At 45.3% G+C, this 18,291-nt stretch overlaps 1 protein-coding gene across 2 annotated transcripts in view; it reads right to left on the reverse strand.

Annotated features, from left to right (window-relative positions):
• KIF26A (kinesin family member 26A) overlaps positions 1-18,291 on the reverse strand; it is a 159,202-nt gene that overhangs the window by 71,608 nt on the left and 69,303 nt on the right. For both annotated transcript variants that reach the window (XM_083516687.1, XM_083516688.1), the window contains exon 3: positions 17,773-18,288. In XM_083516687.1, coding sequence (XP_083372813.1) covers positions 17,773-18,288 — 516 coding nt within the window. The remainder of the gene's footprint in view (positions 1-17,772; positions 18,289-18,291) is intronic.

Genomic DNA, 18,291 nt, shown 5'->3' on the forward strand with positions numbered 1-18,291 from the left:
GTCTACTTTTGATGAAGAAGCACATACACTGCTTTCGGAAAACCAAATAATTTTAATTTTACCTTGTGAAAATGTCAGGTAATGCTAAATTAATAATAACAATAACAAGAATAATAACAACAACAACAACCACAAGAATAATAATAATATAAATTATAATATAATTTTGGCAATCGTTTTTAATGATTTCTGTGCATTTTTACACACATTTTACTTACCAAGCAAAACTAAATTATGTTTAACCAAAATATGTTTTGAATTCCCAAGTCATGTTACAACTTTTTAGCACCCTCATTTTTGGAATTTGAAGGTTGAAAATTAAACGCGCTCTAAATTCAGGCACAGTGTGGGCCATCTGTCCAGATATTCACATGTTAACACCGTCATCTGTAAGCCTATACAAAAGTGGTTGCTCACATGTAGGTTTTGCCACAACATACAAGCATACTAATACATGAACGACAAGCCATGTGCCTGATGCCAGAGGATCCCCTACTCACCAGTAATTACATAATGCCCCCTTCAGGCAAGTAATGAGCATAAAGCGGGCTTTGCATCCACACAGAACCTTCTGAGCTAAAGGCCAATTCACAACATAGTCTCTTGTCCCACTGTCATTTCTGACTAAACAGGTGCACCAGATTTTTGAAACATTGCCAAAAAATATCCTATGAAACCTGTTTGCCATATGCAATAGTAGGGCAGAAATGCTTCTCGTATGATCTCAGTGGCGTAGCGTGGGGGGTGCCAGGGGTGCCGGCCGCACCGGGCGCAACATCTGTGGGGGCGCGAGTCCAGAGGGAAGGGACAAGCAATCGAGGCTTGTTTGCGGTGGGGGGTCGTCGTCTCCGTTTGGCCGGCCCCCCTCGAGGAAGCGGGAACCTCTCCAAGGCGCAGCGCGCTGTCAGTGGAGGGAAAAGAGCCACGCAGCAGCAGCAGCAAAAGCAAAGCCGGGAGGAGGAAGAGGTGGATCCGATCCGCAGGATCTGATCCGAGCCTGCTAATCGCTTGCTGGGAATTAAGCGGCTCAAAGAGGCAAAGGAAGAGGTGGAGCCGCTGGCCCAGCCAGGAGGAAGCTGGAGAGAGCAGCGCGCCTGGGCGCGGCGAGGTTGGGTAGGTGCGCCCTGGCTGGCTACCCGCCTCCCGGGCTCAGTGCCTCCATGACCCCTCCAGCGGCGATGGGAGAGATGGGGGGGTCTGGAACAGCCCCGGCTGGCCTGCTCCTGCTTCTCCCCCGCCTCCTACCCATTGCCGGCGCCTTGATCTCATCCAGATCAGGGGCGAAACACGCCCATCCTTTGCTACTCCTTGTCGGGTCACTGCTTCATTTCTCCAGGGAGAGAGAGAGGAGAGGAGAGGTGCCGGGGATTGCCAAGCGCGCGTGACGCAAAGGGCCTGCCCACGCGCAGGCTGAGCTCCGCGTGGCGGGGCGGAGGGAGGTGCTCTGCACATGCTTAGGAGGCGCTCGCCAGTGGCGTAGCGTGGGGGTGCAGGGGGGGCTGCACCGGGCGCAACATCTGGGGGTTAGGGTTAGGGGGCGCGAATCCACGGGTTAGGGGGCGCAAATTACTTGCCTTGCCCCGGGTGCTGACAACCCACGCTACGCCACTGTATGATCTTTCTCTAGTCTCATAGGATATTGGCCTAAGGAAGTAGCCCAGTCATTGATAAAAGTCCTACACACATTACTGCATTAGTGTGTGCAAAGCAAATCTGAACGGTATTTTGCTCAGTTGCAAAGAATGTGCTGTGCATGGAGAAGGCCAGAGCTTCAGTCCTTGGCATTAATAAAAATAGACAAGAGGAAAAGTTGTTTAGAGCACCTTGGAAAGTCACTGCCAGTCGCAGCAGACAGTAGTCACGGACCTTGTAAGTCAGACAACATGAAGCAACTTACAGTGGTGCCCCGCAAGACGAATGCCTCGCAAGACGGAAAACTCGCTAGACAAAAGAGTTTTCCGTTTTGGAGGTGCTTCGCAAAACAAATCTCCTATGGGCTTGCTTCGCAAGACGAAAATGTCTTGCGAGTTCCTGTGGGTTTTTTTTCCCTCCCCCCCTTTTCTAAGCCGCTAAGCCGCTTATCAGCTGATCCGATAAGCCGATAAGCCGCTAAAAGCCGCTAACAGCGCTAATCCACTAATCCGTCAATGGGCTTGCTTCGCAAGACGAAAAAACCGCTAGACGAAGAGAATCACAGAACGGATTCTTTTCATCTTGCGAGGCACCACTGTATTTCATTTTGCAAACCTCCAAAGGGGCCTGTTGACCTTCAGTGTAAACAGATATACCTTCATCAGCCGAAAATATGCACAGGCCCATACAACAATGCCCAAGCAACCGCCAGGAACAAAACCTAGTTCTACAAGCCTGGTTTGTATCAACGGAAGGGGTTTTTGCAAGAGTGTGTGCATTGATTGCTGAAAGAGGAGGGGAAATGGTTTCGGGCTTGCCAAGATAAATTAATTAGCGAAATAACACATCTACAGATGATCCATATTACTCCACTAAATCTTTAATTACTCAATTAACACCCTTAGAGTCAGAGGTTAAACAAGTTTTGCCATGTGCTGACAAGAGCGAGGGCGAAATTAAATACGGCACCCCCTGCCCCAGAGTTGAAGAATCCTCTCCAATGGTTTTGTAACAGCGTGATAAGACTGCGGATCCCTGGATGCAGGCACATGGTGACTGTCAAGTCTCCCTGGGACATGACTACGGGGTAGCAGTAAAGGAATGATAAAAAGCAGGCCTGTGTGCATCCTGAAAACCTTGTTCAAAATCTCATATCAGCCATGAGCTCAACAACTATGGTCAATTCAATGGGTAGATCACTGCCAGTTTTTTTATAGTATGGGTAGATCACAGTCTGTTGGAAGTTGGACAGCCCTGGTCTAAAGCAACCAAAAAGCAGGGAATGGATCTAAATTTGAGCAAAGAGAAGCCCTTCCTTCCTCTCTGTTCAGGACAGACAAGAGAAAGAATTTCACACGGCCCATGTGGCATGAAGGGCTAATGTTGGCAAAACACAAGCCAAAATCTGTCCTGCGTGCATGGAGCAGTCATTCTCTTCTCCCAACTCTTTTAAATAGAGGTTTTCCCCAGTCTGCATTGCATTTAGATGTCATATTGCTTGTGCGTTTGCCACCCTGGGCTCCTTGGGAAGGAGGGGCGGGATATAAATTTGAAATGAAATGAAAACAGTATGGAATTGGATTGCACAATATGTAGTGATGGCCACCAACTTTGGTGACATTAAAGGGGTATAAGACAAATTCATGGTGGATGAGCCTAACAACAGCTACCAAGTGATGACGTCAGAGGCAGTATGCTTCGGAATCCCAGTCACTGAGGAACAACAATGGGGAGTTTGTCCTCGTGTCCTGGGTACAGACTTCACATTGGCATATGGTTGATCACCATGTGGAAAACAGGCTGCTTGACCCGATGAGTGTAATCCAGTAAGGTTCTCCTGATCTTCTCAAGACACACCGAGTTCTTCCAGGCCTGCCATCCCATCTCTCATGAGAAGATAATTGGAGTGGCCCACCTTAGAGGGTTGATTCATGGCTTAACTCACGATTAGAGTGCCATGAGATCTAACTACACCTCACATTAAATGTGTGATCACATTTAACCAATATGGGAAGATGTTGTTTTCTAGGCAGGGGTGTAGGTGAACAGAATCAGGAGATTATTGCGCAGAGAAACAATATTAATCCTTGTCCCATGCACACTGCCATTCTGAGGAGGTCCTGCATTTGGTGGGATCAGGAGTGGGGAAGTGGGAACTAGCAAACTTGGCCCCAGAACAAGGGAAACCATTATTGACGTGTCCCACCCCACGTCTAACTGCAGGAAGCAGCAGAAAAGATGTGGAATGAAACTGCCGTTGGGGTTTCCTTGTATCTTTGGCACTTACTACATGTCAATCAATGTAATATTCAGGCATCACTCATGATGGTAAGGCTTAAAGCAATATACAACGATGCACTTGGGTGTTAGTTGTTCAGAAGCTGATGACAGGTGCCTTTGTGATTGGCAGAAAGCGATCTAGCAGGAATTAATGTCAGGAAACCCCTTCTCATTTTCCACAAGCCCATCTGGCTACTTCTTGCTGAAACTTGGCTGCTCTACTCTTCCAGAGAAGGAGCCCAACAAAGGACCGGGCTCTAAAGCAGCCTTCCCCAACCTGATGCCCTTCAGATGTCATTGGACTCCAACTCCCATCAGCCTCAACCAGCAAAGCTAATGGTCAGGAACAGTGGAAATTGTAGTCCAGTGGCCTAAGGTTGAAGAACACTCCCCTGAGGCTGAATACTGCAGGAGAAAAATGATAATGTGAGCAAGCTATCGTTCAGGAAACTAGTCTGCCATGACTGATCATCTCGTTGGGAATCCAAACATGGCTAGCCCTACCACTAGGCAGAGTGAGGAGACCATCTCACGTAAGCAAATGTGGGGAAAGGGCCACAGGCCCCTCACGCCCAGCTGTGCCTTATGAGCCTCTGGCCCGCACCCTTCCACTGGAGGGCAGATGTGTGTGCCCCACAGCCTGCCCTACACTCCCTAAGCTAGCCTGTGGTACACTGGATTGCTGGGTCAAGCTGGTTGCCTGCTACCTTCTACCAGGCAATAATGAGAAAGGGCTTGCTGATCTAAACAACTGGAAGCCTTTACATGTGCTGACCACGCGCCACTGCTACCTTATTTTCATTGGTTGGCTGCATCTTATACAGCCCGTAAACAAATGTTGTCTAGATGGTGCACAATTGTTATTTTTAAAATACCCCAGTAAAATGGAAAAAAGTGATGTGGACAGTGTCCTGTTCCAGTGTCGAGTTAAGATTCAACTGTCAGGCCAGCTGATTTCTGTACATGACATGGCAAAAGGGGAGGGAGAATCTTGCCTTTTGCCCAGTGAGCAAAATGTCTTGGGTTGTCCTTGATCAGTTTCCAAGGTATCCCTGGATTCTTTCAAAGAGTCTGAAAAGAGTCCTCAGAGCACTGAATCTACTCTGCAAGTCCAGAATAAGCAGTGTGAAAAGAAGCCCAACAGTTTACGTTTTCACAGATTTTTTTTAATCCAGTTCCGACTAGCACCCTGGCATACAAATCTGAAGAGCTTTTGTTTACTTAAGCTAATATAGCACCCCACAGCCACAGCTAATTGAACAAGTTTGCATCCTCACATAAACGACGGCTTGCGCATGAAACGGGAATAAATGGCATCACCTCAACATATTTCACCTTAAAACTCTTATGACCTACCACCATTAATGGGAACAAATGTGACGTAAATCAGACTCCCTATGGGTAATTCCAGAGGCTGTAAAACCTCCTTCCCTGCTAGCGTGAGACAAGCATATGCACTTGGCCAAGGAATAGTCTTCCCTGACAGACCGAGAAGATCGTCATAAAAAGTATGCCAAGCGCACAGCCTATGCCGTTTTGTGAGGAAACATTTCCCAGCATAAACTTTTTACTGCTCCTTGACAATGTTTCCATCGGGGCTCATTATAAAATAGCGTAAGAGGCACTTTATGACTAAAATTCACTTCTGTAGTTGTTTTAGTACCTGCAGCTGTGGCCCAGTAACAAGAAAACTGTCTTTGCTGTCTGTGCCTAAACATGCACCTCTCAGACTTTTATGTATACGATGCGCCCCGGGTGAATAAAACCCACAGAGCAATCCCACAGAAGCCATCCCTCCAAACAGAGTTCTGCACTTTTATTATTATTTCTACACTGCAAGTGTTTTAAAAAATATCATTCGCAGTACTACTATATGTGCCTCTTGAAGATTCAGGCTGTTGGCCCATTTAGCTCAGGATTATCCACAGCAGTTTTCTTCAACCTTGGGGCTCCAGAAAAACCCTGTTGGACTACAACTCCCATCATCCCTGACCACTAGCTAAGCCGGCCAATTAAGTTACAAGAAAGGAGATTCTGACTAAACTTCAGGAAGCACTTCCTTCCTTGGAGGCTTCTAAGCAGAGTCCCATGGACTGCAAGAAGATCAAACCTATCCATTATGAAGGAAATGAGTGCTCACTGGAAGGACAGATCCTGAAGCTGAGGCTCCAATACTTTGGCCACCCCATGAGAAGAGAAGACTCCCTGGAAAAGACCCTGATGTTGGGAAAGATGGAGGGCACAAGGAGAAGAGGACAACAAAGGACGAGATGGTTGGACAGTGTTCTCGAAGCTACCAGCATGAGTTTGACCAAACTGTGGGAGGCAGTGGAAGACAGGAGTGCCTGGCGTGCTCTGGTCCATGGGGTCATGAAGAGTCGGACACGACTAAACAACAACAAGCAGCAGAGGTTGGATGGCCATCTGTCATGGATGCTTTAGCTGAGATTCCTGCATTGCAGGGGGGTGGACTAGATCAGGGGTCAGCAAACTTTTTCAGCAGGGGGCCCGTCCACTATCCCTCAGACCTTGTGGGGCTGGACTATTATTATTTTTTTTTGGGGGGGGGGAATGAACGAATTCCTATGCCCCACAAATAACCCAGAGGTGCATTTTAAACAAAAGCACACATTCTGCTCATGTAAAAACACGCTGATTTCTGAACCGTCCGCAGGCCGGATTGAGAAGGCGATTAGGCCACATCCGGCCCCTGGGCCATAGTTTGCCTACCCATGGTCTAGATTAGGTATGTCCAACAAGTCGATCACGATCTACTGGGAGGTTTTGGTAGGTTGCGGTCGATCGCTGGTTCCCTTTCCTCAGTGGTGGTAAAACAGAATTGGTCCCTGCCCCCTCGCCCCGCACTCCATGGTTGCACAATCCCCAGAATGGAAGACGGAGCTTTTGCAGTGAGGCTGGTTGTTTCCTTGGCAATCTTTTAGTGAGCGACCTTTCCCCTTAAAAAAGCTCAGCAACCTTCCCTTGAACCCCTAAAAAAATGGAACTTTCCTCACTAAAAAAAGCTCAGCAACTTTGACCTGAAACCCCCCCCCCCCCCAAAAAAAAATCACTGTCAGTTTTTTATTCTGTGAGTAGATTGCAGTCTCTTAGCAGCTAGCCATCTAGATGACACTCTGGGTACCTTCTAACTCTACAATTCTATGACTAGCTCAGTCGGTAGAGCATGAGACGGTTAATCTCAGGGTCATGGGTTCGAGCCCCATGTTGGGAAAGGATTATTGCATAGCAGGGGGTTGGACTAGATGACTCTTGTGGTCCCTTCCAACTCTACAATTCTTTTATTCTATGGCTGGGGGTGGTAAGAGTCCCAGTCCTACAGCATCTGGGGACACGAGATTAAGGAACACTCATTGGCAGCAGCTCTCCTCCAGGGTTTCAAAACAGAAGCCTCTCCCAGCTCTACCTGGAGGGGCTGAATCAGGGGGCTTTTCTAAGCAAAACATGTCCCGCATCACATGCTGCTCACAACCTGGCTAGGTGAAAGCCAAGCTAAGCTTTCTGGCTCTTTTAGAACTCTGCTGAAAATGCCTCGGAGAAAGCTGGAGAAGATCTCAGGCAGGCAACACAGGAGAGCAGGAGCCTCTGGTTCCCTTTCTCCTATCCGCTTGTTCTCTTCTTGTCTCTCCTTTGGGGAGACAGGGAAGAGCAGAGACAATTAGTTGCTAAATGAGGAGGCGGGCAAGGATGCAGGCAAGAGCTTTGGCTCCCCTGTGCATCTGCCTACCATCCAATTCAGAATTCTCCTTTTAGAGTATCTGTTACTTTTGGATGAGGCAGCATCCTGCCCAGTGGGCAGGCAGCAAGGGACAGAGATTTTGTTGTTTAGTTGTTCAGTGTCCGACTCTTTGTGACCCCATGGACCAGAGCACGCCTGGCACTCCTGTCTTTCACTGCCTCCTGCAGTTTGGTCAAACTCATGTAGATAGCTTCAAGAACACTGTCCAACCATCTCATCCTCTGTCATCCCCTTCTCCTTGTGCCCTCCATCTTTCCCAAACATCACGGTCTTTTCCAGGGATAGGGATGCCAATATGAGATAGGCCATGCATTAACATGGGGGAGTTGTTGTTGTTGTTGTTGTTGATATTCTGTATTTTGTGGTTGTGTTTTTATGCAATGAACTGCCCCGAGATCTTAGGATGAAGGGTGGCATGCATGTTTAATAAACCACAACAAAGCTTATTTATTTACATGTATTTATTCCATTTATTAATCACTCCCTATAAAGCATTCAAAGTGATTTAACCATCATTTCAGGTCCAATTCTATCCCAAGCATTTATGCTGGAGTAATGTAACCTGCTATAATTGCTTTTTTTTTTAAGGGGGGGTTAGGAGAGGGGGGGGAGAGAAACCTTGCCTGACCTCTATTTACTGACACACATTAGAAATACACATTCGGCTTTTGTTGAGCTGAGACAGTGCTCCTTCAGCCAGTTGCTCAATATGCTTCCACAAACCCACTTTGATCAAAATGAATCACTTATCCGAGGCAGACAAAAATACACAGCCGCCAGTTTTGTCGCCGCTTTTGTCGTTTAACTCTACTTACTGATAAAGGAGGAGGGGTGGGGTGGGTGGCAGGACAATGCAAACACCTCCAAGGTTGTGAGGAAGAGCCATTTGCTTTCTTTCGGCTCGCTTTCATTACATCACCAACCTCCTCATTACAGTTCAAAATCCAAGCTGTTCAATACTTGCTCAAGTTATCTTACCAGATGTAACCGGATACATATGTTGGCCAAGATCCAGAGAAGGAACAAGCCCAACATCTGCAAGCACGTTCAGATGTGTCTCTGAGCTGCACTCTCAGGACCTCCCAAACTGCAGGGTATCCCAAACTGCTTTCTACACTGCTCTAAATTCAAAAAGGAATTTAGGGATTTTGTATTCGTAGTTTGTAAGTGACGGGGTTGGGGGGAGAAATCTAGGATCGTGTTAATTTACCATGATCAGAGAATCATAAAATCATAGATTTGTAGAGTTGGGCTGAAAGATGTTCCCCCCTCCTGCTCTAGAAATATAAAGCAATCCTTTCCATTGGGAATTTTTTTACAAGTAAGCAGTAGGTCTGGATTTATTTCTCTGAAGCCATTTCAATCTTAAATCTTGCAAGTGCTACTTAAAAATTCTCAACAACCCCCCAATGATTGATCCTTGGTTACAGCAGGAAATGACCTCACCTTAGTCTCAAAAGTTCTATTTATATGCCCAATAATCTCATCATTGATTACTGTGACTGTATTCTAATTATAAATCCATTACCGCCTGAACAGTGAAATAAAATCAATAATACACATAAATGGGAGAAAGGGGTAACTAAAAGCCACACTCAATGCCATTGCATCCCACTGTACTAGTTTATACACTTTTTGCCATCAAACAATGCTACATCATTTAGCAGCAGCGCAATAAATCTCTTCCAATTAGCACAGCCGAGCTGTTCGTCAGTTTTGCAATAAATTCCTTCAAAAAGAATGATTACAAAAAATGCTGGGAAAGCCCTCAAGTATGATCTGTGCAGCCTCTTCCACAAGTTGGGTTGTCACAACTAGCCAAGCATCCTGTATCCAAGAAACTTTTGTGTGTTGGTAATAAGCAGAAAATATATTTATTGGAACTTGAACAAAAGAGCAGTGAAATTTAGCAGCACACTCGGTCTTCCCTTAAAATAATAAAATAAAATAAAATAAAATAAAATAAAATAAAATAAAATAAAATAAAATAAAATAAAATAAAATAATAATAATAATAATTTATTTATACCCCGCCCATCTGGCTGGGTTTCCCCAGCCACTCTGGGCGGCTTCCAAAAGAATATTAAAATACTGTGATACATCAAACATTAAAAGCTTCCCTAAACAGGGCTGCCTTCAGATGTCTTCTAAAAGTCTGGTAGTTGTTAACGTGAATTTCTTAAATATACTATTTTAAAGAACTACCATGTTCTTTAAAACACACACACACAAACTGCTGCTGTATTCGTCCTATTAGCTTAGCCTAATACACAGCCATCAAATGGAAATAACAACTGGCCTAAAAGTCTTTGAACCCTTGAAACAAGCCATGCATATTCATTCATTCATTCTTGTTCACATACAAATTAAGCACAAATATTAAAGAGAAAGGAAGAAAAAGAAAAAGGGGGAGGGATAAATCCACAATACATACCATACATACAATACCCAATGCCCCAAAAATTTACACCCATGTGACTTCCCTCCACCAGTTCTCAACATTCTTTATGCTTAAGTGTCATGTTAATTTTGTGTCTTTTAAATATTACTTTATAAATAATCAATTTAGTTATTTTGTCTCCTTGTTTTCTTTACAAACTTAGTCTATGCATATCAACATATTGTCTTTGCAACAGTGTTTTTTCATATGCAGTGGTACCTCAGGTTACATACGCTTTAGGTTACATACGCTTCAGGTTACAGACTCCGCTAACCCAGAAATAGTGCTTCAAGTTAAGAACTTTGCTTCAGGATGAGAACAAAAATCGCGTGGTGGCACAGCGGCAGCAGGAGGCTCCATTAGCTAAAGTGGAGCTTCAGGTTAAGAACGGACCTCCAGAACGAATTAAGTACTTAACCCGAGGTACCACTGTACTCTTCCAAAACACTGCCATTCTAATCTTAATTTCTGGTTTGTCTGGTGTCTTATGGCTGCCGTTAACTTCGCCAATTCTATAAAATCACATATTTTACTTATCCAATCTTCCTTTGTTGGGACAGCATCCCCTTTCCAATTTTTAGCCTGTAGTAGTCTGGCTGCGGCTGTAGCATACAGAAATAGCCTTTTCTTATCCTGAGGGATGTCCTTTCCTAGGATCCCTAATAATTACGCCTCTGGTTTCTTTTCTATAGAGGTTTTAAACATCTTTTTAGGCTCCTCGTGGATACATCCCCAGAAACTTTTAATTTTCTCGCAGCCCCACCATACACAAGCCACGCACATTTTTAGTACCATGACTGCCTGACGCAAGGGCCTCATTCTATGTCCTCTCTTCTCTGAATATTCTCTCATGCACACCTGGTGTGAAAGCCTGCCCATGATAGGAACAGGTGAAATCTAGGCCAACCATTTTTGGTATGATTACTGGTGCTTGTTGGCCCAACGGGCTGCTGCAGCTAGTTTGGGCATGTCCCTTTACGAGAGACTGTAATAATACCCACTTGGCCTGCAGGTGAGAAAAGATCAAATGGAGGGGGTTGTTTGTTTGGGAGGGTTTTTCGTTGGCAGGATGCCTGGGATAAAGAGGTTTTCAGGACATTCACTCTCCTTATTGTACTGGGAAAGAGGAAACCAAGTCAAGTCTTTCTCAAAAAGGGCGTCCTTGCTACATGCTTCCTGACCAATCTGACAAATGGTCAAATGTACCTAATTTAAATGAATTCTGCACTTTTCTAACAGTATGGGCCAAGCCAGAGAATTCCATGGAGAAAAGAGGCTATGCCTAGCGAGGAGGAACAAGATTATGACTACCCACCCACCTTTAAGTGTCCCTGGCCCACCTCAGCCCTGTCCAATGTCCATAAGGGTAATGTTTGTGTTTTTCAAACCAGGGTTCCATAGAACCTCTGAGTTCCGCCAGCAGAGGTTCCCCAAAATTTTACAAATCCTGCTTCAGACACTTCACTTTGCACTCCTTTCACCCAGTGATCTTGAGAACTATTGTGAGTACTAATTATTAACGTACAAATTCTAGTGGGTGGGACGCAGGTGGCACTGTGGTCTAAACGACAGAGCCTAGGGCTTGCTGATCAGAAGGTCAGCGGTTCGAATCCCTGCAACGGGGTGAGCTCCCGTTCCTCGGTCCCTGCTCCTGCCAACCTAGCAGTTCGAAAGCACGTCAAAGTGCAAGTAGATAAATAGGTGCCACTCCAGCAGGAAGGTAAACGGAGTTTCTATGTGCTCCTCTGATTCGCCAGAAGCGGCATAGTCATGCTGGCCACATGACCCAGAAGCTGTACGCAGGGTCCCTCGGCCAATAAAACGAGATGAGCGCCGCAACCCCAGAGTCGGTCACAACTGGACCTAATGGTAAGGGGTCCCTTTACCTTTACCTTACAAATTCTCTATCCTTGACTTTTTCCATTAAATCATACAGAACAATATCTATCTCAGTTCTGTGTTGGACAGTTATGTATGCATCCGACCGCAGCATTCACGCACAAGAGAGAGATTTCAGTTGAGTTTCTGCGGGATATCAAGACATATTACATTTACTTTCTCTGCTCTGTGAAACATGAATCATACTGGAGGTAGAGACATGCCTTCTCCTTTCATTACTTCATTTCCATAAGGCAGTGTACATATTTTCATTATTTCTTTGTCCCCGCAGGGCCTTTCTGTAACCCAAATCCTACCAGCAAAGTCTATTAGCTAACTTGCTGACTAGGTAAACATCAGCTGAGCAGTACAGCAACCTTGCCTTGCCTCAGTGTCTCTTGAAAAGTTGTTAGTCCCTTATTTATTGCCACAGCTTCCTCTTTGGTTCAAAGTTTGCCGTATTTGTTGTAAGGGATTCTGGCTCTCCATAACACTGACTATCGTCTCATCTCATCTTACCGTCAACATGACTAACAGGGACCACATTCTACTCTATCACCATTAACAGCTACCCTCAGGCTACAGATCCCAGAGCCTCCATGGGTACTCAATCCATCTGATTACCCAAGTATCTGTTGGATATGATTAACCATTCCTGAGGCCCCTCAGCACAGAATACAGCAACAGGAAAGCAGCAAGCACAGCGCACCAGTAAGATAAGAATTGGGTTTAAGTGAACAAAGAGCTATATGAGTTTGCTCTCTCCAACAGAGTGCATGGAGAAGCTTTTTTGGGAGCGGAAAAACACACCCCATAATGCAGTAATCAAGGTCACCGGATCAAGGCAGCAGACTATTATCTTCAAATACTCAAGAGGCACTAAACTGTTTTCAATCCCAATACTATTATTTTTATTACATGCTTTAAAATCATACAGCATTTTTCAATAGACTATATATAAGACAGTGCACCATTGGGGGGGGGAACCCTGCATAAACGCTTAACAGGAGGGGGGGTTACCCCAGCAACTTAATTCATCCTAATTCCTTTTACACAATTTCAGCCTTCAGTCCTAATCGACGTATGCTCAGTGTCATTTGAGGAAACCGCTAAAGCTCTGTTTTTGGCAAGAGATGTTAGAAACATGTATACAGTGGTATCTCTGGTTGTGAATGGGATCCGTTCTGGAGCCCCATTCACAACATGAGCATAACACAACCCGTGTCTGCGCGTGCGCAGGTCGCAATTTGCCGCTTCTGCGCATGCGCGTGGCGTCATTTTGAGCGTCTGCGCATGCGCGAGCAGCGAAACCCGGAAGTAACCCTTTCTGGTACTTCCGGGTTGCCGCGGGACGCAACCTGAAAACGCTCAACCTGAAGCAAACGCAACACGATGTATGACTGTACATGCTTTAGCGTGATTGGTTTTAAATTGTATTTCAAGTATTTAGAAAACATTTAATGGCCCTTCACAAACCTGCCCCGCCATTACATTCCTTGGTAGAGGACCATCAATATGGCAATGAGCATTCATCCTGATTTGCTTATGGGGGTGTTTATGTATCTTAGGGTTACCATCTCTTGAAGAGCAAAAATTAGGACAGTCTGAGCCGCTGCCAGCCCAAGCTGGGGAAATGGGCAACAGCAGCAGCAAGATTACTCATCGCGAAATATTGGAAGACACAGGAGCTACCCACACTGGAAGAATGGCAGATGAAGGTCATGGACTACATGGAATTGGCAGAGATGACTGGCAGAATCCGTGACCAGGGAGAAGAGTCGGTGGAGGAAGATTGGAAGAAATTCAAAGATTACCTGCAGAAGCACTGTAAAATTAAGGAATGTTGAAATGACGTTTGATTGAAAATAAGTGGTATTGGTAAAGAGATGCTTAAGAAAATGTAAATAGGGATTGATAATTGGAAATGAATATTTATAATAATAGGTTAATATATGGAGTAAGGATAATGTTAGAGGGTAAGGATTTGCTGAATTTAATATTTGAATTGGAATACAAAATGGGAGGTGTGAGGAGGTCAAGAAACTAGTGAAGAAAATATAAGATTTGAAAATATTAATTTTTTTTTGTTTTTAGCCCTGAACTTTGGTATTTTTCTTTGTCTTTACTCTTTGTCTTTACTCTTTATTCTTTATTTTCTTTTCTTTTTTCTATCAACTGTTTTTTTTTACTGTGTATTTCTTATTTTGTTTTGCTTTTGTAGTTTAAATGTTGGAATTGGTTTTTATTATTTGTGAAACACTGATAAATATCATTTTTTTAAAAAACAAGCTGGGGAAATGGGCATGTTGGCCCCCTAAAAGAGGACATGTGCAGCTTTTCCCGGACATATGGCAAACCTAATATCTTCCCGTCAGTTATTCATGCATCCCACACTTCTGAATCCATTTCCCCTCCACTCTCCAAACCACAAGAAGTCTAGCTCTTCTTTAGAGTGGGTTTGTTGTGCTAGGGCAGCAGAACCCCTTTAATCCACTTCAACTGTGCAAACCTAAAGTCCCAGCATGCACTTGAATCCCTCCTGTGAAATTATGTCAGTGTGGAGACTCCCTGAACCCCTTCTGGGATAAGCTCAGGCACCCCAAGTTTCTGTGCAGAAATCCATGCAGCCCATTTTCACTAAGATCCCCTAGGTCTGTAGGTCGATTTAATCCGGCCCCCGTGGCAGCATATGTCCTGGGGTAAAATCCTGTTAAAAAGCCCAATAACTTTGGTAAAAGCCCAAGAACTTTGGGGTAAAACTGTAAAAAAAAGCTCCACAACTTTGGTCGGCCCTCACGCATGTTCACTTCATCAAATCTGACCCTCTTTGAAAAAAGTTTGTGCACACCAGCCTTAGAGAATGCCATTACTTTTGTTTTGGCACATATTGCATGAAAAAGCCATCTGCAAACCATGCTCTGTTTACTATGAAGATTTTACTGCCCTCGCGACAGTCCCTTTATCCATTCTCTTTTGCGTTGCATTTAAATACAGTTACCTGGGAATATACAAAGGAACTCTCCCCCTCCCAGCTGTTCATCCATTTGCACATTTCCAGTAGGCTCACAGATTAATATCTATATCTATTAGAATCCCAACCAAAGCCCAACTCAGGTAATTACATTTTTTTTTACTTAAAAAAATCCTGCACTTTTAATTCAATATTTTCCTAGAGTTTAGTGAAGCCATTCAGTTTCGAACAGCTGTCATACTTCATGCGAGGATTATCTCTAAACCATGTACAGTTTGTATTCCAGTTTGTTAACTTTGGGGTGAATAAAAAGCTATTACGAAAAAGTAGCATTCATAATTACACTCTTCAGTGGACAAAGAAAATGCACTGGTTCTAGACGGTAATTATTTACACAGGCGTCAAGGGGGATTACCAGGCTACCTTTATGACAAGTTCAGAGCCTGATCACATAAAGTGGAACTGCTACAGAGGGATAGTTTTACTTCAATACTCTGACAGCTCAAACGCAGTAAAACTGGACAAAAGGCAACTTAACCTCCCCACCCCCTTTTAAAGCTGTCTTCCTCAGCTTCGTGCCCTGCAGATGTTTTGAACTACAGTTCCCATCAGGAATTGGGACTGATGGGAGTTGTAGTCCAAAACTTCTAGATGACACCAGCTGGAGAAGACCACTTTAAAGCATTCTCTTGAACACTTCTTATACCATACACGGTCACTGGTGCAAAACTAACACAGGGACAAAGAAATACTACAGCCAGTTATATAAACACAGGATTCAGGCCAATCCTAACCATGTTTTCATTATTATTATTATTATTATTATTATTATTATTATTATTATTTGTACCCCTCCCCAATCTGGCTGGGCTTCCCCAGCCACTCTGGGCGGCTTCCAACAAAGATTAAAAATACATTAAAATGTCATACATTAAAAACTTCGCTTCAAATGTCTTCTAAATGTCAGGTAGTTGTTTATCTCTTTGACATCTGATGGGAAGGCGTTCCACAGGGTGGACGCCACTACCAGAAAGGCCCTTTGCCTGGTTCCCTGTAGCTTTGCTTCTCACAGTGAGGGAACCGGCAGAAAGCCTTCGGCGCTCGACCTCAGTGTCCGGGCAGAAAAATGGAGGTGGAGACGCTCCTTCAGGTATACTGGGCCGAGGCCGTTTAGGGCTTTCAAGGTCAGCACCAACACTTTGAATTGTGCTCGGAAACGGGAGCCAATGTAGGTCTTTCAGGACTGGTGTAAATGGTCTCGGCAGCTGCCCCCAGTCACCAATATAGCTGCTTCATTCTGGATTAGTTGTAGTTTCCGGGTCACCTTCAAAGGTAGCCCCACCTAGAGTGCATTGCAGTAGTCCAAGTGGGAGATAACCAGAGCATGCACCACTCTGGTGAGACAGTCTGCGGGCAGGTAAGATCTCAGCCTGCATACCAGATGGAGCTGGTAGGCAGCTGCCCTGGATACAGAACTGACCTGCACTTCCATGGACAGCTGTGAGTCCAAAATGACTCCCAGGCTGCACACCTGGTCCTTCAGGGGTACAGTTACCCCATTCAGGACCAAGGAGTCCCCCACACCAGCCCACCCCCTGCCCCCAAGAACAGTACTTCTGTCTTTTGTCTTCTTAAAAGTAAGTCTCACGGATTCATGCCTATGTCAGCATGCCTACAGTTGCAGCCTTAGGGTGCAATTCTAAACATACTTACTTGGTGCCAATAAAGAGTTTACATGGTCAATTGACTCTTCTGCATAATGGGGGAACAGGTACAGCGTCTTGTCTTACAGCATTTATCTAAAGCAACCTGCAATTGTAGGGCGCTCTAAGAAGGCAGCACATTCACACAACTGTTGTTCTTTCCCTTACCTTTTGAGAGGGAAGGATCAAGTGAATGGGGTCCTATTTAAGAGGACCTGTGTCACATACTGTGTCACATACTGGTTTTCCCAGTAGTGATGTCTGGAGGTGAGAGCTGGACCATAAAGAAGGCTGATCGCCGAAGAATTGATGCTTTTGAATTATGGTGCTGGAGAAGACTCTTGAGAGTCCCATCGACTGCAAGAAGATCAAACCTATCCCTTCGTAAGGAAATCAGCCCTGAGTGCTCACTGGAAGGACAGATCCTGAAGCTGAGGCTCCAATACTTTGGCCACCTCATGAGAATTGAAGACTCCCTGGAAAAGACCATGATGTTGGGAAAGATGGAGGGCACAAGGAGAAGGGGACGACAGAGGACGAGATGGTTGGATAGTGTTCTCGAAGCTACCAGCATGAGTTTGACCAAACTGCGGGAGGCAGTGGAAGACAGGAGTGCCTGGCGTGCTCTGGTCCACGGGGTCATGAAGAGTCGGACACGACTAAATGACTAAACAACAACAACAAGTGTCACATAGAATGCTGGAAAGGAGGCACTCCACCACACAAAGGAATCAGTTGTCTGAATAATGTCTAAAGACCTGCAGTGAAACATCCCCAATTTGACACTCACTGGTTCACCACTGTCTTAGACCTAACAGCCTGATTTGCTGGTTTTAGGGGTGTTGGGGGCTTCCTATTTGTTTCTAAATTTAAAAAGCCACTGCTCCACTCCTTCCTCCTGTTCTAAAACCACAGGTAACAAAAAGCATCCTCCCTGGGGCAGCACAAGCATCGCACTGCCAGCAACATTCCAGGAAAGACCCATTCTGGGGCTAAAACGGGGCAGCCAGAGCTCTGGAATTAACCTGCAGAGGAGTTTTCTGAAACCCACCAAGCAGGAAGAAAACACACCCTTTCTGGAACATCAAAGGCCAAGTGTTTGGTTACTTACTAGGCAAGCTTGAGGAAGAAAGCTGTTCATCCTGGAAATACTCCACATCCCTTCAAGGTACTGCTGAGCCTGGATCGTCACTGAGCTCAACGCTCCGCTAAGGCCACCGGGAGCCACTGTCACTTGAACGCTAGAGTTTGGGAACCCGCCTGCCCCTTGCGGCCATCCAATTCCCTTCTTCCTCTCCGTCCCGGAGAAAAGGCTTGCCGTTTTGCCAGGCTGCCTGCCCACCTGCCCGGCCATGAGAGACACGTCCCTCTGAGAGGACACAGTGACCACGTTTTGGGAGGTCAGCCTTGGCAACACAGCAGCCATTGCCGCGGCACTTTGTGTGGGGTCTGCTGCGTCTTGGCAGCTGGCCTGGTCGAGGTTGTGGATGACCTGGAGGGCTTCTTGCTTCAGCTGGTTCAGGTGGGCTGCACAGACATCACACCTGCTCTCCCCTTCGCTCCTGGGTTTCTGTAAGTATTCAGGCACTTGAAGCTTGTCAAAAATTAAAGCTGATAATCGGGGGTCCTG

The sequence above is a fragment of the Podarcis liolepis genome, assembly GCF_965112155.1.
Source record: "Podarcis liolepis genome assembly, chromosome: 1".
Taxonomy (NCBI): domain Eukaryota; kingdom Metazoa; phylum Chordata; class Lepidosauria; order Squamata; family Lacertidae; genus Podarcis; species Podarcis liolepis.